General features: G+C 41.2%; 1 protein-coding gene across 6 annotated transcripts; it reads right to left on the bottom strand.

Moving 5' to 3' along the window:
- On the bottom strand, positions 1-25,990 carry LOC149314002 (transmembrane protein 169-like). Of its 6 annotated transcripts, XM_089520351.1 has the most exons (5): positions 25,893-25,990; positions 19,415-19,529; positions 10,905-11,031; positions 8,118-8,553; positions 1-5,465 (listed from the first exon to the last, which is right to left on the bottom strand). In XM_089520351.1, exons 4-5 carry the CDS (start codon positions 8,419-8,421, stop codon positions 4,843-4,845), a joined length of 927 nt encoding a protein of 308 aa, XP_089376477.1. In that variant the 5' UTR covers positions 8,422-8,553; positions 10,905-11,031; positions 19,415-19,529; positions 25,893-25,990; the 3' UTR covers positions 1-4,842. The 6 variants fall into 6 exon arrangements, with proteins under 6 accessions (XP_089376477.1, XP_089376474.1, XP_089376475.1 ...); XM_089520348.1 differs by lacking the exon at positions 10,905-11,031; XM_089520349.1 differs by lacking the exons at positions 10,905-11,031; positions 25,893-25,990 and adding an exon at positions 24,645-24,669.
- Positions 25,991-26,056: the final 66 nt, after the last annotated feature.

Below are 26,056 nucleotides of genomic sequence, written 5' to 3'. Positions count from 1 at the left end.
GATCAAGGACAGAGAGGTGGAAATCAGATAAATATTAAGAAAAGCACCTTTATATCTCCCAGTACAAAAGGAAGAATAACTATACATATTCAGTTAGTAAACGTCTTTGGGGAAATACAAGGTAACAATAGATACATACAGATGTAGCATTAATACTGGAGACGTGGTGAATTTTTCTCCAACTTTGTCCCACCAGGACTGTCCCAAAGCATTTTTTTGCATGAGGTGGAGAGGCCAATCCCAATCCCACTGGCCAAGGTGCAGTGCACATGACTGGTCAAGTTTTGACCTATGAGGCAGAAACATCCCTGAATTCCCACTCCCCCTGCCACCACAAAATAAATAATGAATAATTGCTGATAAACAAAATTTGCTGTTCTTGTCAGCTGCCTGAAGTGATTGTGCCCGTCTGTTGAACTGCAGGGCTGGCCCTACTTATCTCCTTTACAGTGTAAAGGACAGACAAACCAGTGAATCAAACAGACTATGTCCACAGGTGATCCTGCTTTAACTGCCACAGTTCCATCCTATGGCATCCTTCCTGCATTTTCTAGTTTGGTGAAATATTTGGCATGCAAGCACGTCTCAGTTAATAAAGTGTTTCATATAGGAGATTACCACACTAGTCCTTCTTACAGTGCTGCTATTCCACTTTTATTACTCTGGCTGTCTCCTGTTGCATTCTGGGATTTGCAATTTAGGGAGGGGCATTTAGAATTCTCAGCCAGAGAGCTGAACTACAAACCCCAGAATGCAATAGGAGGCAGCCAGAGCAGTAACAGTGGAATAGCAGCACGTCTAAGAAAAATATATATTCGGGGTAGCTGCCTGTGTTGGCCATGCAACAAAACAATAGGCAGGTAGTACAAGTTAAACTCCCATTAGCAGCAGAAACAATTTCATTTAAGTTTATCCAGATGTAACAGTACAGAGACACCTTGAGAAACTCAATCTGCTCTGCCTAAGGCCCGGTATAGACAGGCACATTGCGGTGATATTAGGGGTCAATAGGGCTGGGCATCCAGATGCACCCAGCCCTAGTGACATCACAGGTGTGCGCGCATGTCCACACAGCGGGTGCCACAGCTGCACAGCTGTGGCGCCGCACACAGGCACCTCTCGGCAGAAGCAACATCATAGGGTTGCATCACAGCCCTTATGACACCGCAAAAAAGGAGCCACCCAGAGCCTAAGAAAGGAGCAGACAGCTTCACACAGGACATGGACAACTGTATCTCAGAAGTTACTTTTCTGTGTCTAATAGAGCTGAACATGTATTATCTCTTTTATTGTTCTTTGGCCTAGTCCTTCCATGGCCAATGCAACATATAGCCTCTGTCTGAACTAAAATCCTTCAATATCATCTTAACTGAGATCTGAGGCAGAATATAAACCTGTGACTGACACTGCCACCATTCTTCCCATCTGGTTTTTAATATCCGTGCCTGACAAAGAAGCCAGTGAAGCTTCAAAAGCCTGCATAATGTATTTCATGCTTTGGAGTTGGGTCAATAAAGGTGTCACTGCTTGTATATTCTTAATTTTGTTGCAATTTGGTAAAGAAGTTCCTTTTTACAAAGTCTTTTTTATTTCTGTTCAGCCACCCCTTTCCCACCTTGTCCTCTGTCTAGCTGGAAGTTGTTTTTATTTTTTAGCAACATCAGCATTAAGAGGAGGGAAGGAGGGTTGGAGAAACACAGGCTTGAAAGCTTGAGCTGGGAAAAGTGCAGGATTCTGTTCTAGCTGATCCTAATGTAGCTGTGTGTGCCTGCTTACAATACACAAGGTAAATAGCTGCTGCCTCTGGAATACTTACTGAGCATGCAGGAACAGCTAAAGAAAGAAAAGGGGATGGCGACCATGCTTCGGCAGCTAATCCCAGCATGTTAAAACATATACAGCTTTCATTAGATACATAATAGTTTTTTCCATAAGAAATCCTAAGAAAAATTAGGGCTGATGAAAGAAAATGCCATCTCTGGATATATTTCAAAAATAGCCTTCAGGTGACCTCTAGAAGATTCAGAATGTTTTTGTTTACTTATGCAAGGCTTATCTGACAGTGTTGTTCCGTTTCACACCCACACATATATACTGCTAGTTCTAATTTAAAAGTTTGCTGAAACATGTTGAACGGTCCATCTTTCCATGTTATTTCTGTCTCTGGTACCAAATTTTCTGTTAAAGAGGTAATGTCAAGGAACACACCAACTTTATCAACTGAATTATACCTGTAGTCTGCTAGAGAGCTCTAGTCCATACCCCTGAAACAGAGAATACCAACTACCTCACCACACTACAAGTCCCAGGATTCCATAGGACGAAACCAAGACCACTGGACGAAACTGGTTCATCTATATACTACAGAAATACTTACTAAGTCATCCACCTTGCACAGCCAACTCCACTCAGTATACTTCAGCCAGGGTATACATCTTTCCAAGGAAAAACGTATCAGAACACTGTATACACATATGTTCTTTAAGTGTCCAGTTAGCACAGGCAACGAACCGATGACTTCTTCTGCAAACTTGCAAAACTATTTCTCTATCTCCCTCTTCAAGGTTGATCAGGAGAAAAAAACGATGAGTACACTTGAAGAGAGGTTCCATTTCTTAAATAATATTACCTTTGTATACACTCAATGGCATACAATCAGCAATTGTTTGTGAACTGAATAAAGAAGGAACATTGTGCTTTTCAACTACAGCATGGCTTTTAACAAAGTCTCTTCCAACTCCATGATTCTATGAAAGTCAGTAGGCTTTACAGAAACTTTGCAATAGTAGGCAACTTAAGCTGCATCATAAGAGAAAAGAGTCTATAATATTTAAGGAGAAAGGCAAATAGCACCAGAAGGCAATATAACTAGCACCAGTAATTGGGCTGAGTCTTGTTATTTCACAGAAACCCATAGTCTGAAGACTACAAAGTAAGAACGCTCCATAATACATCTCTCATACGAAAATGAATGATTTCTGTAGATGATGTGTTACTACCCACCCAAAAATACTTCAGTATTTGTCCCATATAAATGGTCACATGGGGCATTCTAATGTACAATTTATGGCATAATCTCCCTTCCCCACCCATTGTATATTCTGTGAAACAATAAGGCTCGTGCTAACAATCTATACAAACACACATTCATTTTCACTAGTGCATTTTCTATTTTTGTACAAGTTCTCTCTCTTCACCCCCAGTTCCCGATTTATTTTGGCTTTGTACTCACAGATTACACCAGATGCTAGAGCCAGCATCTTTTAACAAATGTTATGCATATTTTAAATTGGTGGCAATCATATAAGGACCACAGAGAAAATAGAAGATGTGGGACGAAATGGAGAAAGCCTAACATAGTCCGCAGTTTCCCCACTTTTTCCCCCAAGCAAAGGTATTTCTTATTTATTCAACAGTGCCTGCATCACGACGGTTAACTGCATTGGAAGGACTGCCTTAATGGGACTTACTACCAGGTAAGCACATTATAGACTGCAACTGTCAGCATCTGGCAGCCTCTGATTTTCAGCAAAATGAGAGGCAGGCATCAACCAGTAAGATGCATCAGCAGATTTACACTGGAAGATCTATTTTGCAGGGCTGTTCTTTTTGCATTCTTTCCTCCCCACCAAGAAACCCGTATCAAACAGAATCTTCAGCAATCAACAATGTGCTTTAATAAACTGCAACAAAAAATGCCAATCAGATCAGCAGCATTATAAACCAGTTTTTAGTGTTTATGTTACAAGGAATGAGGATTTATTGCCCAGCATATTGGGTACTTCTTGTTCATTTAAGAATCACAAAGTACAGAGGGCCCTTGGTACCCACTGAGGTTTGGTTCCAGGTCCCCCAGTGGATACCAAAATCCATGGATGCTCAAGTCCTATTAAATACAATGGCATAGTAGAATTGTGTCCCTTATATAAAATGGCAAAGCTTATATAAAACATCAAGGTTTGCTTTTTGAAATTTATATTTTTTGGAATATTTTCAATCCGTGGATGCTTGAATCCATGGATAAAAAAATAGGTGAATATGGAGGGATGACTGTAAACTTCGTGCAGTCCGGAGAACTGGATACTAAAACTGTTCTTGGACTAAATCATACCAGGCTGTGGGATGGGAAGCAGGGGTTGAATGTCTGAAAGTTCTTCATTAAAGAAAGATACATTAAAAAAAAATGGCACATAGGAAACAAGTATGGCAGGAAAAAGAAGTTCCAGCCTGGTCTTCTTAGTTATGTGTGATATATTTGGTTCATGTAAACATAGGTTCCTTCACCTGCATCTTGAAATGGCAGGTCAAGCCCTGCACTAGTTCATGTTGAACACAAGCAAGTATTTAAAAATACAACCAGATAGAGCTCAACTCCTGGACATGCTTGTTGTTGTTATGTACCTTCAAGTCATCTATGACTTATGGCAAACCTATCATGGGTTTTTCTTGGAAAGATTTATTCAGAGGACATTTGCCATTGCTTTCCTTCTCAGGCTGAAAGCATGACTTGCCTAGGGTCACCCAGTGTGTTTCCAGGCTGAGTGGGAATTTGAACATTACTTTCCCCAAGTCCTGGTCAATACTCATACCACTAAACCAGGCTGGCTCTCCATGGACATTCTTGCTTTCTACAAAAAGGTACTTTTTGACAAGAGGAGGAGTATAGTGTCATCCCCTTCCCTGTATTTTGAAAGTGGCACTTTCCATGAAGAACACTGTGGCTTTCCTGAATGTTCTAGTTGGCTGGGAGAATTTTATTCCCAAAGACTAAATGTCTGTGTGTGCTTCCTCAAGTCATTCCATTTGTGAACATGAACAGTCAAGCTTCACTCAAGGGAAGGATCAGACAGCTGAAATCTCTTCACCTTGAGCTGAACCCTTAGCTGACATGCTACCTGAGATATTGTCAGATTCTAGCAACTCAACAATGCTATAGGGAGAACAGTCTTCCAAGCCTATCTTGCTGCATAGCCAGCCACAGAATCCTTTTTCCATATCCCTCACAGCATGCCACCAATCCCCAAAGGCCCAAGAGATCTGGGTCAGTGCTGTGTAGAGGCCCAAGGAGAGGGAAACCACCATGATGATGATAGGGTAGAAGATAATTAGAAATGGACAGAAGGTTATCTTGTGCCAAAAGGTTCTCTCTTCATTATACACTAGGAAGACATTGTACCAAGTGATAGTCCCATAGTAAAAAGAAACCACAAAGGACATGATAAAGATGACAGGGAGACAAGCAAAGCTCCAGAGGAGGACATGAGGGCCCTTATCCAGCCCAATCTGACAAGCTTTTTTTCCTTCAGGCATTTCTGGTTTTGGAGGCTCTTTTGATCTAGCCAGCTCCTGCAGCTCTTTGTCAGTGAGAGTAACATGGATATCTACCATCTGGCCTTTCTTCTTTCCTCTTGTGATGGTCCCAGTTAAAGTGACATACCTGCTGTCTAAAGGCATAGCCCAAGAACCTAGGAAGACAAAGAAAATTTATTAAAGGCAAAAAGCAATCTAGATTTTTAATTTGTGCACAATGAGGTTGCTGTTGCTGTTGTGTGCTTTCAAGTCATTTCCGACTTATCTCCAAGATACCTCATTATGTATATGCAAATATTAAAGAATCCAAAACACTTCTGAGTATTTCAAATAAATGGGACTCAGATAAAGGGGACTCAACTTGTATACCTATTTATAATTATTTGAAATACACTTAATTATAATTACTTAAAACACATTGAACCTTATCAACTAATAATATATATGCAATAATAATAATAATAATAATAATAATAATAATAATAATAATAGGAGGTACAGATATAGGATAAATTTCTAACTTGGGACATTTTCATAATTTGTATAACTGGTACTGACTCATTTTAGACTCATGCAAGTCCTAACACAAAGCAATATACTCAGTTGGTCAGAGGGTAATGTTGGAAGGCTATGAATTTTAAGCATCACACAGGCCACCTGCAGCTTCAGTGAGATGAACAGCCTGATCCAATACAATTTTCCTCAGTTACTCGAGTAACACACAAAATGCTGATGATAACAGAAGCATCAGGAATTTTTGGAAATTACTGAAGACAGAAAACAAATTATATGTTTCTCCTTCAACCTTTGGCTCCCAAACCAGGGAGAATTTTTCAGTAATTGCATCAGCTGAACTATTGATAACCCAGCCCTGTCATCATGACATGACCACAACTTCATTCCATTTTAACTGATTTTACTTATGAAAAAGAGATAAACTGGAGAAACCTTGTGTCTGGTCCATTTCATGAACCTAAGCCTCACAACTCATATGCAGAATGGCAATTCCCAATAATATATGAATACAAGTATTTATTTAATTTGATCTTGCCTTTCTCCTAAAATGGGATTCAAAATAGCTTACAATATGAGTTAACACAAAATAGCTAAAATAATCTGTGGTATAAAATTAAAAAAAACATTAAATTATTATCCCAATAAAAATAATACTTTAAAGATATTACCTTAAAACAATTAAAAACACATAAAATACATACTAACATATTTAAAAACTCATTGCATATCCTTTTATCCCAGCCAGCTAAAGGCTGAAGCCTTGTTTAAATAGAAATATCCTTGCCTGCCACCAAAAACAGAATATTAAGAGTGATAGCATCAAAGATATTTCACAAAGAGAGCAATGACTCCTCAATATATATATTTAATACACATACATACACAAAATATAATAATATAATGTAATGTAATATATTGGCTGCAATCCACTTGGGCAATTATTACTGTGTGTCCTAGAGTTACACATTCGTGACTTTTTTGAATTTACAATCCCTATGTAGTTCAGGGGATATCTTGGGACCATGAAAATCCCAATCCCAATTTACCAGGAAGCAGCCACTGTGACTGATAGTAGTCTGTTTTCCTGTTGTTTGGGCTGTTTCCACCCTCTTTTTCACAAGTGATTTCTGGTATGAGGGAGAATTGTTACAGGGACCCCACTTTTGCCTGTCACAATGTAGATCATTCAAGGGAGGAGATGTGGGAATGTCAGTCAGCTGTTTCCCAAGGATAGAATCATAGAATCGTAGACTTGGAAGAGACCACAGGGGCCATCCAGTCCAACCCCCTGCCATGCAGGATATCCAAATCAAAGCATCCCCAACAGATGGCCATCCAGCCTCTGCTTAAAGACCTCCAAAGAAGGAGACTCCACTACACTCTGAGGGAGTTTGTTCCTCTGTCGAACAGCCCTTACTGTCAGGAAGTTCCTCCTAATGTTGAGGTGGAATCTCTTTTCCTGCAGCTTGGATCCATTGTTCCTGGTCCTGTTCTCTGGAGCAGCAGAAAACAAGCTTGTTCCCTCCTCAATGTGACACCCTTACAAATATTTAAACAGGGCTATCATATCATCTCTTAAACTTCTTTTCTCCAGGCTAAACATCCCCAGCTCCCTAAGTCGTTCCTTATAGGGCATGGTTTCCAGACCCTTCACCATTTTAGTTGCCCTCCTTTGGACACGCTCCAGTTTCTCAATGTCCTTTTTGAATTGTGGTGCCCAGAACTGGACACAATATTACAGGTGGGGCCTAACCAAAGCAGAGTACAGTGGCACTATTACTTCTCTTGATCTAGACACTATACTTTTATTGATGCAGCCTAAAATTGCATTGGTGATAGGGGAATTGACCCCTGTTAATTGCAACAGCTGCTGTCCAGTAAGTGAGAATGGTGGGGTCAAACTGGGAGTCTAGCAAAGAAAAATAAATGAATTGTTGTGTACAGTGAAAGTGTCAATTCAATATGATAGGGAAAATAAAATAGTGCTAGAAACTGCTAGCAAAGGCCCTGAAAATCAAAATGAAAGTTCAAGTATCACAATGCATTTATATGCAATCAGTGCTAGTGCAACTACGAAGAGTTACATATGTCAGGCAACAAAACTAGAGAAATATTGGGCACATAAAACAGATGTTTAAAAAAAAAACCCCAGAAACCTTAAATCATCATTTGACAACCATAGTCTAATGTGAAATAAAAAAACACACATTAACCTCTTCCCTAACCCACTTTTAGGAGGAAATGAAGCAAGCATTATTAACAGCAAACCATTTTTATTGCAAGTTACTTACCATCTCCTATGGCATGCCCCAAGAATTTGGAGCCTTCCTCAGAACTTCTCTCACCCCCTTCCTCATCTGCCTGTTCTTCCTCCACCTTGTTTTCATTCCCCGACCTATAAACTATGATAGATTCTGGGCGGGGCTCTTTCTTTCTCTTCTTTCTCCTCTCAGTGGTGGCTTCTCCATCAAAGGTCACTGCAGTGGCCACTGCCCTGCGTAAGGAGTTGCAGTGAGGGCTTTGCATCCCAGCCTTGCTTTCCTTCAACGCAGGCTCTTCCAGCCCACTGTTGGTCTGGAGGCTCTCACTGGGCATCTTGGTGGTACTTTGTTTTAGATCAGCTTCTTCGGTACTTCAGAGCCATTAAAGTGATTTGCCAGTAGATGCACTCCATGTATCCAGAGTGACCATTTCATAGTATTGAACTAACACATTCCACCCTTAGCTCTGAAGGGGGGGGGGGGGAGAGAAAGAAAGAAGGAAAAGAACACAGTATTATTTAATTTTTATCCTTTCACACACAATTCTCACAATCCAAGCAGCTTACTATACAAATTACAACAAAAATAGCTAAAATAAAAAAAATAACCAAGCAACACAAATAAAGGCAACAAACTAACACAAACAAGCTAGTGAGCAGGAATTTTGCAAGTATGTCTTTAAGGTTCAAATTTAACTTTCTGTTAGGCCTGAATGGGCATCTGTGTGTCCCTCCAGATATTTTCAGTTGCACCTCTCATTATCCTTCATGATTGGGTATGCTGGCAAGGACTGCTGGAAATTGTAAACCTAAAATATTTAGAGGGTCACAAAGGCCCATGGCTATATTAAGGCAAGAGGAAATCATTTAAAGCTCTATATTTATACATTTCAAATTTAAAGAGAAGAGAGAGATAAAAGCTTAAATATAATTTATACTCTCTTTTATTGTTGCCTAGTAAAAAGGATATTTGACCTAGGATAAATTAATTCAAATTCAGTTACTGTAAGTTTGTCAAATCTCCTAAGGTTGTGCCTAAGACTTCTATTTATCAGGTGGCAGGAAATGGGGGTTATTTTTTATATGCTATCTACACCAGTGCTACTCAAAATGGTGTTGCCAGCTTCCAAGCCCTTGGCTGCTGGTCCCAAGAAGGACTTGTAGCCAAAAGGAATAAATATGGTACCAGTCGCTGGCATACTGGGGGAAAAACAGTAATTGCCGACCACGCACATGAAGGGAAAGCATTGACCTTCATATTACCCACACAGACATGAAACAAGGAGTACCAGGGGAGGGGGGATAACTTTCACTCATAGGCAGTACCAGGAGAAGATGAGGGACACAGCCCTCTCCCCCAAACAAATTTCCTCCCACCCCTTGACCCTTGTGGTTACTTGAAGGAAGGACACTTTCCTTACTCAAAGTGACCAAATCATCAACTGTAAGTCAACACAGGGGTATAGTCCTAAGCATCCACACAGAAGAAATTAACTTTATGAAAATTATTATGTTGTATTTTGGGCTGCTGCCACACAGCAGAATTAATGCAGTTTCACACCACTTTAACTGCCATAGTTCAATGCTATGAAATACTGGGGTCTGTAGTTTGTTGTAGCACCAGAGCTCTCTGATAGGGAAGGCAAAATATCTCACAAAGCTACAAGTCCCAGAATTCCACAGAGCTGAGCCACATCAGTTAAAGTGGTGTCAAACTGCTTTATTTCTGCAGTGTGGATACACCCTGAGAAAATATATTTAGAATGGGCACTTTAAGAATAATAAAAAATATGTATTTCTCCTTTTGGAAAAAATGGGGCCCTTCTGTGCATCACCCCTTTTTTCAGGCACTGTCATTTCATTCAATGTGTGTACATGTGATAAATACATTTTAGGACCCATTTATGCTGGAAGTACTACCATATAGAAAAATAAGCATGTATAGTGTTCTACAATGTACGATTTGATTGCTACTGTTTTTCTTCCCTGTTGCCTGTAAACAGATTTGGCAGCCTGTAAATATTTTACTGTATTGCATTTATATTTTGTGATTATATTTATCCATGTCTTTCTGCCTTTCCCTGTAATCCATTTGTAATATGATCTAGAAATATTTTCAAATAGTTAAACAAAATGTAGTAAGTGAAGTGTAATATTTACACCTGTAGTGAGAATAACTACCCTATTTTCCATATATGCATGTTTCGTGCATTATAAAGTATCCTTCATATGTTATAGTAATTATATAACATAGGAACATAAAATAGGTTCCATGTGACTTAGGTTCAAAACACACTGCAGAAATAATCCGGTTTGATTTAACCGCCCTGGCTGAATGCAAAGGAATTCTGGGAACTGTAGTTTTGTGAGACATTTAGCCTAATCTGTCAGAGAGCTCTGGCGCCAAAATAAATTACAATTCAAATGATTCCCTAGGACAGGGCAGTTAAAGCAAGAGCCCAGGTGGCACAGTGGTTAAATGCCTGAACTGCAGCCACTCACTCAAAACCATAAGGTGGCGAGTCCAATACCAGCGAAAGGGCTCAAGCTCGACTCAAGCTTACATCCTTTCAAGGAGGTCACTAAAATGAGTACCCAGATTGTTGGGGGCAATTAGCTTACAGTTGTAAACCGCTTAGGCGCTGCTAATTTGGTATGAAGCGGTATATAAATGAAGCTGTTTGTTTTGTTTTTTGATTATTTCTGCTATACTCAACTGTAAGTTGATCTCACATATAAGTCAAGGGCAGGTTTTGGGGCTAAAATTATGGATTTTGATATGACCTGTGGATACATCAAGGGTAAAACTTGAACTTACAAAATTCCAGCAGCCATAACTGTTTGTGTTCATACTGAAGATTGGATGGATTAGAAAATAAAGTGAGGGGTGGGGGTCAGCGCTACCAGGACAAATTATACTCTTAACTTTCACCAGGGGATGGTTCCTTTAAAAAAGAAAAAAGAAAAGAATGGATGCATAGTACTTACAATGACCCATGGATAACCAACTCAAGGTTTTTTGGGGTAAATTTTTTGACTAAAATTTGTAGACTTATACATGAGTATATACAGTAAGTCATGATTGGAGCAGACTCACTGAAATTAATAGCACTTACCTTGCCCAGGACTTTTATTTTATCTTAAAGAGACTACTAAAAGCTAAGATAGGACACACTACTGTAGGAATAACGTGCCTTCAAACCTCCTGTTGACTAATGATGACCCCAAGAATTCAAGGGTTTTTTTTAGGCAGTGAATATCCAGAGGTGGTTTGCCATTGCCTTCCTCTGTAGAAAGCCTACAACACTTGGTATACCTTGCTGGTCTTTCTTCCAAAGACAAACTGGGCCTGATCCTGCTTTGTTGCCAAGTTCAGACAGGATCTGGTGCCTTCAAAGTATCCAGGCCCTCATATGCACTACTATATCTATATATATTTTATAGTGGTTAAGATGCAGACTCTGACGATGGCAAGGTCAGCAGATCAGCAGTTCAAGGCCAAGTGCCTCATGATGGAATGAGCTCCTGTCACTAGTCCCAGCTTCTGCCAACCTAGCAGTTCAAAAGCATGTAAAAGTGCAAGTAGACAAATAGGTACCACTTCGGTGGGAAGGTAACCAAGTTCTGTGTGCCTTGGCATCTACCACATTATGGCATTACATTCTTATAGTGTTGCTATCACAGCTGGGGAGTAGGAGTAAGAGGTTTTTACAGGAGTAGAATAAAGAGTCAAAATATATATTTGTTACTTCTTATTCCTGTTATTATATTGTACGTGCAAACAGCATTTTTATTTTTTATTGAAGAGTACATTAGGAGTAGGAGGAGTAACATTAAGAAAAAATATCTTACTCTGGAGTAGGGCAAGAAGTAACCCCAAAACCACTACTACTCCCCAGCCCTGGTGGCTATTCTACTTTTACTCTTCTGACTGCCTTCTACTGCATTCTGGGGTTTGTAGTTCAGTGAGACCTAAGAGCTCTCTGGCTGAGAATTCTAAATACCCCAATTTAAACTGAAAATCCCAGAATGCAACAGGAGCCAGCCAGAGCAGTTAAAGCAGAATAGCAGCACTATAAGAGAGTAGTGCAGTAATCCAGTTAGTCATGCTGGCCGCGTGACCACAGAGTCATCTTTGACAACGCTGGCTCCTTTGTCTTTGTAATGGAGATGAGTACTGCCTCCTACAGCCAGACAAAACTAGACAATCATGTCAAAGGGGAAACCTTTACCTTTATTTAAAAAAAATGGTGCAAAACCAAATTAGAACAGCTTTACTTTTGTACAATTCTTTTTGATTCACTCTGTACTGAGGACTTTCCATATGTGCTGGTGGATGAGTGTCATTAAGGTATAGAAACGCCCTTATATTCATGTGTACATTCCTGTGGTCAGCTGTTTAACCTTCTTGATATAAGAGTATGTGGGAAGCTAATTCAAGTAGCAGACTTTCCAACTATTCTAGCAGTAAGCATATCCTCACACAGCCATACCCACATTCTCATATATATATATTCCTTTATGCAAGTATGAATCTGTATCTTACAAAGTAAGGAGAATTAGGGCATTATCAGCAATGACTGGGAAGAAAAGAAAATCAGAATGCAGAAAATATGTTTAAAAGTCTGCAAAAAGTAGCAGCGGTTAACAGTAGCCCATCTGCAGCAAAACCCCCAAGGAGTGGTTCATTGGAAAAACCTGGGGAATTTTTAGAACTAAGGAATCAACTGTTACTATGCAGAATGCTACCGCTGTGCTTTTCAAAGATTTTCAGGGCTTCATGCTGAAGCTGTGGAGTTCATTGAAGTCCTCACAATTTCTTTAAAAAAATTCTTACTGTACAAAGAAAAGGGAAAATGTGGACAGTTTTATTCAATGCTGAAGTCTCAGTATATCAGAGCAGCAGAACAGCGCCTAATTAACATACATTATTAGAAACACACTGGCAAATTACAATCATGTCTGAACAGGGGACATGCTGCTATTCCACCCCATCTCACTGGGGACAGTTTTCACTGTGGCAATTAACATGTTTTCACTAATGAACGATCATCACTTAAATCAGTATCTCAATTTATACCAATTAAAATTATATATATATATATATATATATATATATATATATATATATATATTGCTCTTCAGAAAAGCTTAAATTGCCAAATGAAAAATATTCACAAATACATATTACACCTAATGGATCTCTACAACATCCGACTACCAATAAAGGCTTAGCCTTAGACCAAACATCCCAAGGAAGGCCTTTCGATGACACCTAACCAGAATATAGAAAAACTGTTATTCTGGATATCAGCTCCCAAAGTCCTTCATCTAACTGCCATGCTGGCTGGAGAATTCTGGGAAGAGGAATCCAAATTTTTAGCCCCTTCAAGCTCAGGTCTACACTCAGTGATGGATTGCCACAGGCAGAGTAGTCACTAGGAGATGTAGGCTGCACTGGGTGACACCCAGGGAAGGGTGACACCACTGCACCCCAAATTCTGTCTTTTGGTAGAAATGGGCTGTAGCATTTGCCCATGTCCCTTTTAAAATCCTGGAGCTTGATGGAAGAGAAGGCATTGAGTGGTGCAAGGCTCAATGGGTGGAGAAAGGAGAGGACTCAGGGTTTTCTTTAAAAATTTTATCCTTTTAAATTTTTCTTCTAAAACATATTTTACCAAATTTTCACTTTAATCACATTAAACTATGAAAATATAAATATATTTAGGATGTGCTTATGATATTGTAAATTAAATTAATAATTTTAATTTTGTGAGTTCTCATACCTGGGATGACACATTGTCCAGAACTGCAGTCAAGAAATCAGAAGGAGGCTAAGAATGGGGAGGGCAGCTATGAAAGAACTAGACAAGATTCTAAAGTGCAAAGATATACAACTAAGCACGAAAGATAGAATAGTGCAAGCTGTTGTATCCCCTATTACCATGTATGGATGAGAGAGCTGGACAGTTAATAAAGCAGACAGAAAGAGAGATGTGGTCCTTGACAAAAGTGCTGAGGATTCTGTATGGTATGCTATGGTAGGAAATCAATATGAGTGGGGAATAACACGAGGTGATGCCAACCCTAGTGATGCCGTTGGCCACAGTTAATTTTGTGTGTATATTTCACCACTTGGGGGATGGAGGGAAATCTTTCCCCAAGGGTTGTATCTAGTCTTCAACATACTCTCCAATGGGCCAGGGCCAAGAAAAGATTTGATCCTGGTAAGCTAAAATGCTCAAGCAAGGTGGAGTGCTGGAACATTCAAGGGAAGTCAGAGACTGCATTGCAGAATCCAGATCTAACTAGAAAAGGCAAGAGTGCTTCCAGATGGACATCTCCTAACACTACCAAGCAAAAGACATTGTGCTACACAAATTCTACTATATGCCTGTCGTCCAGTGCTATCCTCTTCTTGAAGCTCAAAGCACCTGAAGGACTAATGAAGACTCAGCCTTATATCTCACCATGGGAACAGACTCCACCCAAACACTTCCCAGTCAGGAGGCTCTTATAGTACTTCATTCAAAAATAAATGCAGGTATAAGTAGAGGTCTTTTTCATTTTTATAAGAGCAAGGAAGGTACAAGAGCCAGTGTGTAGTGGTGTGAGCTTTGTACTACCACTCTAGAGCCCAGGGTTCAATTCCCTGCTGATCCATTGAAAGCAACATAAGCCAGAAAACATTAACTATGTCAAGACTTATTAAATTTGGGATTTTCAAAAGTAAACATTCTTACTAGCTCTGAGACAAAAGAAGACAACTGGCACTCTATATCTGCTGGTGGATTCCTAGGTCCAGGATCATAGAGACATGAAAGTGGCTAGACCAGGGGTCGGCAACCTGCGGCCCGCGGGCCGGATACGGCCCGCCAAGGCCTTCCTGCCGGCCCCTGCACAGTCCTGCCGCCGATTGCCGCCGATTTTCCCCGTTTTCGCGCCACTCTGGCCGCCATTTTGTTTTTCAAAATGGCAGCCGAAGTCTCGCGTGACCTCAGGATGGCAAAGGTCACACGAGACTTCGACCGCCATTTTGAAAAACAAAATGGCGGCGCCCATTAGGAGGCCCGGTGCAGCCCCTGGAGCACTCCAACAGGGCTCCAGGGGCTGCAGCAGGCCTGCATCGGGCTCCACCTTGCCCTCTGCCCTCCTCCCTATGAATAGAAGAGCAGGGAAAGGAGGAGGAGGAAGAAGGAGGAGCCAGCTGGCCAGCAAGAGCAAGAGCAAGAGCAAGCCAGAGAGAGGTTGGTTGCTTCTTTAGGGGAGGGGGGTTAGCCTTCTATTCTGAATTGCATTTTAGTAGTTTCCATGCTAGTAACTGTTAGTGTTGTTATTATTATTATTATTATTATTATCATCATCATCACTCCGGGGGCGGAGCATGCGGCCCCGCCCCTGGAGGGTGGAAGCTCCACCCCACTGCTTCAGCCCCCCAGTTGTCCGAGGGACAGCAACCCGGCCCCCGGCTCAAAAAAGTTGCCTACCCCTGGGCTAGACAGAGAGGTTGCAGATGTCTGAAAGAGACTAGGATCCCACTCTAACCTGTCTCACCATCTAATGAAGGTTTACTGGGTTTTTTAATTATATTTATTGAGTTTTCTTTAATTACATAAAATAGTTTACTTTTATATTTATATGAGAATGACATAACAGAATAAAAAGTGAACTAAAAAGAAAAAAAGAAAACCCAAAATACTGCAGCTTCCTCAGCTGTAATTACTCAGTAAAACTGATTGTTTCCAAAAACAATTGCTCCCCTTTTAGCATTCAGTTTCTCTGTTAGTGCTATTTTCAGTTTGCTTGCATGTTTAAAAAAAACCCCGAAAAACGTACAAGCTCTCAACTGCCTTTAGTGCCATCATTCTGGGTTTTGGAAAAAGACCTTCTACAATCCATCAATATGGCAACATTTCGCCAATATCAGTTAGATGCAGCAGGGAGTCTCTTCCTGCATAACATTTTTAAAAATTAAAAAAGAGGATTAAATGCAGTCCACAGGCCACATAATCCTCACTCCTGATTTAATGATATGTGTACAAACAGAAAAGACTGCAGACTTGCAGGATGTCCCTTCCTTCCTCTTCCTCCATGTGACCAGGAAGAAGAAAAAAGGGAATTTAGTTTCATTTTATATAAGTATTTCTCTTATTGCCTCCCAACCCACAAGGACTCCCCAGGCAATAAACAAATAAAAACCAATTAAAATAATGCAAAGATAAAAACATTTTTAAAATGCAGTAAAATACTCTTTAAAGACTCCTAAAAGCAATCTAAAAAGCCAAGCCCTCCCTCCAGTCCATCTGCCTTGGTCCAGGCCTCGGAGGTAGAGAGGAACTGCTGGACCTCTTACCCTTTCCCTCCACCACTCCCTTCTCCTTCTGTGTCATGTCTTTTTAGATTGTAAGCCCGAGGGCAGGGAACCGTCTAACTAAAAAGATTGCATGTACAGCGCAGTGTAAATTTACAGGGCTTCATAAATAAAGGTTAATAATAATAATAATAATAATAATAATAATAATAATAATAAAAACACTCCAAGCAGATTCAGGTTTGTGAAGTGGAAGGCTTTCATGGCCAGCATTCATAGTTTTTTGTGGGTTTTTTGGGCTATGTGGCCATGTTCTAGAAGAGTTTATTCCTGACGTTTCGCCAATATCTGTGGCTGGCATCTTCTGAGAATGTATGGTTTCTTGCCCTGGCTACTAATAAATTATTATAATAATAAATAGTATGGTTTCTTATATGTATAAATCTTTCTGCTGTGAGAATCTTCCTGTTTTGTTTTTATGAATTTGGCTTTTATTTTCCACTACACTTTACCAGCCCCAGATCGATAAAGTGAACTGATCTGGAGATAGCACTATACACATTGCATTGTACAGTGGTTTGAATGATGGACTAGGAGTCTGCAAGAACAGGCCTTGAATACCCACACAGTCACTGTAAACTCACTGGGAGACATTAAGTATACTCTCTCTCTCTCAGCCTCAGAGGAAGACCAAACCTCTTCTAAACAAATATTGCCAAGAAAACTCTAGGTCAGAGTCACTTTGAAGGCATACAACAATGACAAATACATGAGGGTGTACTTAGTGATTTTTAGTTATTTTTCCCAATTTTTGTGAGGGCTGGCATGCCGCTAGGAGCCTCAAAAACAATGCTGGGAGGCCACATTCCCCACATTCCCAATCTGTTCTTACCCACTTACAATATACTGCAATTTGTGTTAAGAATTGTTAAATAAACTAACAGAAAGAGCAAAAGATGTTTGAATATGGGACAGTGTATACTTAAGTCACCACCAACTAATGTGCCCACAGGGAAGAAGCTGAGAGAGCAGAGTGAGAGTACCTAAAAGGCAGGTGACGAACATTTTCATTTCTGTCAGCTGGAAAAATCAGCAGTAGCAGAACATGTTATAAACCATCCAGGGCATAAAATACTGTTTGATAACACTGAAATCCTGGACCATGCCAACAATTATCAGGTCAGAATGCACAGGGAAACAACTGAAATACATAAACATCTGGATAACTTTAACCGGAAAGAAGAAACCCTTAAAGTGAACAAAGGCCCTCTCCAAACGGGCCTTTGCGGTGCCCCCGTCACATGTTAGGTGTTGGCCAAGGGCGCACCGCCCATATTGGCCTCACCCCTAGCACATGACGGGGTGTCAAAATGGCGGTGCCCTGTACACACGGGCACCACCATTTTGACGCGATAGACGCTTAGCGTCCGCACATCCTGACATCATAAGGACATCACAAGTGCGCCATTGGTGCACTGCGATGTCCTTATGGCGCCGCAAGAAGGACCCACTTTTTGCGGGTCCTTTTTGCTGTGCGAGGGAGCCGCGCGGTTTGTCCGCTGCGGCTCCCTCGCACAGCAAAACAAGGCATGGACAGACCGCCCTTTTTGGGCGGTCTGTATCCCGCCAAAGTTTGGCTACCAGTCCTGAAGAATAGCAAAATGAGGACTCAGCAAATGCAAATGAGAAATCACCCAGGGTCAAGGGCTTTCCCAGCAGATAATGATCACCAATTAGCAGACACTGATCCTCCTTTGCGTATCCTTCCACCCTGAGGCCCTGCCATCAACCAACAGAACAATACACAGATTAACATGGAATTTCCTCCCTACCAAGAGTCACACAGTGTGTGTGTGTGTGTGTGTGTGTGTGTATATCTATCCAGCTCTCTTCTATGCCAACATTCTCTGAAGATGGCAGCCACAGATGCTGGTGAAATATCAGGAATAAACACTTCTAGAACATGGCCACATAGCCCGAAAAACCCACAAAAAACTATTTTCATTTCTCTACTGCAAAAAAAAAAAAAGGGGGGGGTGCAGGCCCAGAGAAGTTAATGGATTTCAAGATCACTTTGAGAAAACCTTCAGTGCATTGTGCCTTACCACCATAACATTAAATGATACATATGTGTCAATAAGCTACTATACAGATCACACACTACAGAACTTCAATATTATCTCCCATCACTCAAAACATAATACTTTTCAGTTGAGTCAGTTTGCACTTGTCTTCCTCAAACTGGTGACTTCCAGATGTATTGGATTACAATTTCCATAACCTCTGCCAAGGTTACAGCTCCTAGAATATTCTAGTCATCAGGTTGGGGAATTCTGGGAGTTATAATCCAAACATGTTTGGAAGGGGGCACAGGTTAAAGAGAAGACTGAGAGGTGGCATCTTGAAATATCTGCAGGGAAGGAATGTAGAAGATGGAGCAAACTTGTTTCCTGCTTTCCCAGAGATGAGGGGCTTTTCTTCACCAGCCAGAATACTCTGGGCTGCCCCTGGACTTATCTGGCCCTGAATTCTCTGTGAATCCCCCAACCCATTACCTGTGCTCTCCACAGAGACAATGGACATCTGTTTTCCTACATGATCATCGTTCATCACCCTGCACCACTGCTGAGATCACAACAAGGTGCTCAGCCATGTTATTGATGCTGGGTGCCTCGTTCTCACCTCACAGCAACTTGCACCTGCAGCAGTAGCACCAGGCAGCTCACAGGGATCATGTGGGAAGGCAGACACCCATCATCACTACAGAGAGGTGAAAACCCAAGCAAAAGGTAAGGTTTTAACATTCAGGTTAAGGGGAGTAAAGGCTGAATCAGGTGCGGATGTCACAAAGACATTTGGGGGTTTGAACCTGTGTTGTATAAACAGGATGCAGTGAGCCTAGTAGAAATTCAGAATAAATAATTCATGTAGACAAACTCCCAGAAACAAATCAATCGCTGTGCAAACATTAGGAATAACTTCTTTATCATAGGTGTTGGACAGTGGACTAGACTGACCTGGAGGGTGGTAGACTCTTCTTGTTCAGAGAAAATTTTAGTTCTGTACTAAATCGTTGGAGATTGGATTAAACCCTTGTGGTCCCTTCCAACTTTGTTATTTGAGGAATAAGCACTGTCAAAAATGGAGAAGTTCAGAATTAAATACAGGTCAAAATAAACAGCCAAAAGAATGGAGATACATGTTTAAGCAGCCCCTCAATCAGACTATATTCCAAAGGTTCTGAGAATAGTAAAAGATTTTTTTTTTTAAAAAAAAATTCCTAACAAGAAGTCAACAACATCCCAATTACTCTTGATGGAATGGTTCTGAGATATAAAAGCATCTTTGCATCATTTATATCCGAGCTGGCTCACCAGCAGAACTAGCACTCTGAATGATGAAGACCTAGTTTTCCTAGTTCAGATTAGTGCTTTTCCAGGGATTAAAGAACTGTATTTATATAGTCCATTTGAGATATGTAGGGCATCCTAGGGAAACAAAGGGATCTTTATATGGCTTTGTCATAGCAACATGACAGGCAAGGAATCAACAAATCCTAAAGGAATATGGTGTTTGAAAAGAAACAAGCAGAGAAGACAGAATGATGATTGCTGAATCCAAGAAATGTGAGAATAATCAACTCAGGAAAGAGGCCTGGTGAGTTAGGCACCATCTCTGCTCCTTCCTATGTGCAGTGACACATCTAACACCATGCAGCACTTATTTCTGCACAGGCACAAGCCACACCTAGTCCATAGCTAGGTTTTAGTAATAGTGAGTATACCCCTTTAACCTTCCCCAATTTGAAATAAACTAAGGCTTCTGTGACCTTTTTCATTCAGTGTGTAATAGGTTGTAAACCCTGTCAACTGTAAAACCTATTTTTGTCCCAGAAGGAAGATGATCATAATCAACACTACCCATATGAATTTTCCAATTATTTTGTTGTTCTATCCGGGTTCTAGTTTTAAAGACTGTACACATCTATCAGAAACACACCCATATTGAAAGGTCATAAAGAATGAGAATCAGTACTTAAAGAGAGATAGACTAAAGCCTTTGAAGACAAGAGCTGATGCCATACAAATAAGGAAGCATAAGTGAAAGAAAGGGATGTTTTCTTCTGTGGCACTCTTCCATTGGAGTAACCCTCCTACTGATTCTGAATAGATATGTATAGGACTTATGCTGTCAGGAAGCATATTATGTTAGATGATTTATGGATGATTCAGACTGGTGGTTAACTCAACTGGGTTCCATTAGGGTGATGCTTTTGGGAATTAGATCGAAGGCTGCAGTCTACAAATCAGTTTGGATGGCAAACTGTATTTAAATCTGCTCCATTTCGTTGATTCCAGTAGGACCAGCAGCACTTTGTAAAGCTTGTTTATTCAAAAAGATACTTCCACTGCACCCAGCAAGACTTATGTCTATCCCAATATACTTAAAACTGAGAGAGTATTGATGTAGTGGTTTAAGCATGGGACTATGATTCTGGAGAAGAGGGTTTGAATCCCCACAAAACCATGGAAACATACTGGGTGATCTTTGGCAAATTATACTCTCAGCTTCAGAGAAAGCAAAGTAAAATACCCTCTGAACAAATCGTTCCAAGAACCCCCCCCCCCCCCCGCCAATAGGTTTGCCTTAGGCTTGCCATAAGTTGGAAATGACTTGAAGGCACACAACAACAATAGTTAGAACTGCAATGTTAAGGGATATTCATACTTCCCCTGGTACAGGAGTTACAGGTGACTTACTGCTACCCTTAAAACACTTGTGATGACATATTAAAATCTTGTGCAAACTTTTAGAAGGAATATATACACATGCATGTGTACAGGTATGCACATGCACACATACAGAAAGAATCTCATTTTATTTTTCGAGTTGCTCGGTGTTCCAAAGACAAATTGAAGCTATGAAAAGGGAACATTGCAACAAGAGCAAGAATATGGCCACAAAATTTTTGTCCTACTGCTCCAAAACCACAGTTTGAATTTGTAGGTTGGGACTGATTTGTACACTACCAACCCAAACAGGTGATGGCACTTGAGAATACAATTCTGATGAAATACAACTTCTTAAAATTCTTGTTTGTAAAAAGGGTGATTATTTGAGCACAGTGTGGTATTATTTTTCTGCATCATGTAAGAACCCTATTTCAAATCTAGGAAACATTAGACTCCAAACAGAACTAGAATAATAAGAGATGGAATGGATGACAAGGGCCATTTAATCCAATCATCTCCCATGCAGGAAGTCACAGCTAGAGCACTCCTGAGAGATGGCCATCCAACTCCTACTTAAAGATCTTCCAAGAAGGACAGTCCACCACCTTCTAATGCAGTCTATTCAACTATCAAAGCACTCTTGCCATCAGTTTTTCTTAATGTTTAGGTCAAATCTCTTTTTCCCCATTTGAATCCACTGCTCCACGCTCTAGCCCAGGGGTAGGCAACCTTTTTGAGCCGGGGGCTGGGTTGCTGTCCCTCAGACAACTGGGGGGCCGAAGCCAAAAAAAAAAAAAAAATTAAATATTTTAAAAGAATTTAAATAAATAAATAAACTGGGACAAATGTAGGACAACATTTTCAAATGGTGGACACTTTTTTTAAAAAAGTGGAGGACACGCAAAAAAAATTGCTGATTTAAAAAAATGTTAATATAAATGCATGTTTCTGAGGCGTCTATAGACAGTTGCCCCCCTTGCCCCTGCGCGCGAGATGCCAAAGGCCCCGGTGGCAATCGGCGGCAGGACTGGGCTAGGGCCGGTCCCAAGGCCTCGCCGGGCCGCATCCAGCCCGCGGGCCGCAGGTTGCCTACCCCTGCTCTAGCCTTTGAAGTAACAGTAAATAAGCTTGTTCCATCTTCCACATCACATCCTTTAAGATATTTTTAAAAGGCTATCACAGCACCACTCAGTCTTCTTTTCCTCAAGCTAAACATACCCAGTACCTTAAGCCATTTATCACAGAGCCTAGTTTCCAGGCCATTTGTCTTCTTGCTCATCTTCCTCAGGACCTCAGATTCTAGTCTGGCAGTATCCTTCTTGGACCTGTGGTGTACAAAATTTTATACTGTATTCCAGGTGGGATCTGACCAAAGCAGCATAAAATGGCACCAGACTAATCTGGACACAGCACTCCATATTGATGCAGCCCAGAATTGCATTTTTTTTTTTACACTGCTGCATTACACTTTTCACTCATGTTTAACCTGCAGTCTAAGAGCCCTAGCTACTTCTTACATTTGCTAAGTATTATCAAACGATGTGTCATCCATTCTATATTTGCTCCTTTCCTGCCTAAATGTAGTACTTTATGTTTATTCCTGTTGAAATTAATGTTGTTAGTTTAGGGCTCCAATCTGTCAAGTTTGAATTGCGATTTTAGTTACCTCACTTAACTTGGAGTCATCTGTAAATTTATCATAAGCATGCTCTCTCTTCCACCATCCAAGTCATTTATAAAGATGATGAACAATACTGGGCCCTGGATAGGACCCTGACACACCCCACGTGTTACTCTTCTCCAGGAAGAAGAGGCCAGGATAAAGGAATTTATCCACAGAAGTAGTCTGTGTAGTCTGTTACCCTAACACCATTGCCAACTGAAGTGGCTAATAGGGGTATAGAGTCAGCATGACACTGATCAAAGTCCTGCAGTGTGCCCCTAGCATGTGTTGTTGCTGTTGTGTGCCTTCAAGTAGTTTCCCACTTATGGCAGCTGTAAGGCTACCCTATGATGGGGTTTTCTTGGTAAATTTCTTCAGACAGTGTTTGCCATTGCCATGCTCTGAGGCTGAATGAGACTTGCCCAAGGTCACTGAGTGAGTTTACATGGCCGAGCCAGTATTTGAACACTGGTCCAATGCTTAAACCACTACACCACACTGGCATGTATCAAACTCAGTGGCTGTATGTCATGGGGGACACTCACACAACCAACTATTTTTACTGCTGCAGCCATCTTCTCCTATTTGGTATTTTAATAGCATATTCCTGAATTTATGAATTTGAGTTAGATACCACTTTTCTTTCAGGTTTGGAAGGCAACATGGCTTGCAACATAAGCTAATGATGCTGTTAAACCATGGCTTAAAACCATTTTAAAACATCGCAACACATGAGCAGTAAAATATTTAAAGAATTAACATCCTCTCCCATTGATTCACCAGTAAGTCATATTATATTCAACAAAACGTACACTCAGGTAAGTGGAATTACAGTGGACCCTTGTTATACGCTGGGGTATGGTTCCAAGATCCCCCATGTATAACAAAATCCGTGTATGCTCAAGTCCCATTAAATATAATGGCATAGCAAAAATAAAAAATGGAAAATCAAGGTTTGATATTTGAAATTTATACCTTTTTTGAACATTTTCAAACTGTGTATGCTTGAATCCGTGTATAAAAAATCCGTGTATAAGAAGGACCGACTGTACTACTAAGATGTGAGTCCCATAGAGTTCAATGAAGGGGCTTATCCACAGCTAGACATGTACAAGACTATGACCTCACAGGCTGGTCCTAAAATGAGGTAGCGATATTAGCAAGCAAAGGTTGATGGGCACAGAATAGATACAAAATAGATGCATCTACATGTGCCATATGACTGGTTTTACACTCACCTAAACTGCCCACAGATTTTGTGGGAGATGCTGTCCCGTCATCAGTGCTGAGGCAAGATTCAGTTGCCAATCTGGCTTGCTCTTGAACATTTATTTATTTATTTAGAGTATTTATACCCCGCTCTTCAGCACCATGAACATGAAATAGGGAAGGTGCTATCTTGCCTTTTGCTTCAGACAGCATTATGCTTTGGGTCTGCCTTCAACCCCCCTCTCCCACATTAGAAGTTTCATTTCCATGAACAGGGACATAGCCAAGGGGGGGGGGTTCTTGGGGTCCAGACCCCCCCTTCCGTTAGAAAAATGAATGGTGTGTGCTGCTGCGCCGCTGCACCCAAGCCCCAATATAATGGTGGCACTTAGTCTGGACCCCCCCCCCCCCTCTTCCTAAAATCCTGGCTACACCCCTGCCATGAAAATGACTTTCTTTCCACTCTTGATGCTCAAAGAGCAGGACTAAACACACAGGGCAATTTCAAGCCCAGAAAAGCATTAAAGTCTGTTGCTAGTTTCCTCTTACAAAATGATCTCACCTAACTGCAGAGTGAGTAAATTCCATTTACTTAATTGACCACAATTGACTTAAAGAGGAGCCTCACAGCTCAAACCTCACCTGCAGTCACATCCCAATCCTCCAGTCCCATTACAACGCAAAGGAGATTTGCAGAATCATAGGCTGGAAGGGACCGCAAGCGCCATCTACAAGGAACACACATCTAAAGCACTCCTGAGACATGCTTATCCACCTTCTGTTTAAAGATGAAGATGAATTTTGTTATTAATATTGTAGGCCGCCTCAATCATTTTGGAGAGGTGGGATAATAATAATAATCTTCACTTCCATGTTGAGATACACGAGAATAAGAAATTTACCTATATGCCCAAAACATCCCATATGCATCTATGTCATCCTAAAGAGTCAATCTGTGTATTGCTGGGGTACCAGTGACCGCTTCTTTCTTTAGGATACCTATGTTGAGAACAGTGTTGGTTTTTAAAAAATGAATTAAGCGGGCCAGAGGATTTCCTAGTGAAGGGGTAGAGACCTCTTGTTGCCTAAAACTAGTCCTGCTGGGGCGCCTTTGGAAACCACAACCCCCTTTACAAAGGCAGAGGGGTGAGAGGAGAGAGATGCACTTGGTTTCTCTTTGTTTCCATATTGTCCTTGTGTGCCTTCAAGTTGTTTCCATGACCCTGAGGCAAACCTATCATGGGGTTTCCTTGGCAAGACTGGTTCAGAGGGGGTTTGCCCTTGCCATCCTCTGAGGCTGAGAGAGTGTAACTGCCCAGGGTCTCCAGTGGGTTTCCATGACTGAGTGGGCATTTGAACCCTGTTCCCCAGAGTTGTAGCCCAATGCTCAAGCCACTTGTGATGTAAAAGACAGGGAGCGAAGGAAGACAGGCAGACTCTCTGGAGACCAGGCTCTGATGATTGATTCTCTGTGGAAACCTACTTGGCCAAGTCACACACTCTCAGCCTCAGAGGAGGGCACTTTGCAAAGCATGGTTATTCCAAAGGATGCTTCCCTTGCTGCACCTGGCAAGACACACTCTCTCAGCCTCAGAGGGAAAAGCCATGGGAAACCCCCCCTCTGAGGAAGAACCTTGCCCAGAAGAAAAACCCATAGGATAGGGTTGGGTGGAAACCACTATGACTCTGGAGCTTTTTGAATCCTGGCTCAGCCATGCAAACCCACTGGGTGACCTTGGGCAAGATTTCACACTCTCTCAGCCTCAAACCCATTCTGGAGAAGAATGTTGCCAAGGGGGGGAAGAAACCCATGATAGGGTCGCCATGAGTCAGACACAACAACAACAGCAAGAAGGGAGGGTGATGGAGACTCTCCTGGGTGGGGCTTACCTGCTCAGTGGGGAAAAGGAGCACACCTGAAGGAGGGCTGGCTGAGGAGAACAATGTCGTCCTGAAGGGAAAGAAGGAATGAAAGAAAGAAAGAAAGAAAGAAAGAAAGGGAGGAAGGAAGGAAAGGGAGGAAGGAAGGGGGCCTCTCCCTTCTGGCCTCAGCC

Source organism: Sceloporus occidentalis, unplaced genomic scaffold, assembly GCF_023333645.1.
Source record: "Sceloporus occidentalis isolate IW3139 unplaced genomic scaffold, rSceOcc1.0.p SCAF_4, whole genome shotgun sequence".
Lineage (NCBI taxonomy): Eukaryota > Metazoa > Chordata > Lepidosauria > Squamata > Phrynosomatidae > Sceloporus > Sceloporus occidentalis.
Note: the sequence above shows the minus strand (reverse complement) of the source record. Positions and strands in the feature narration are given on the sequence as shown.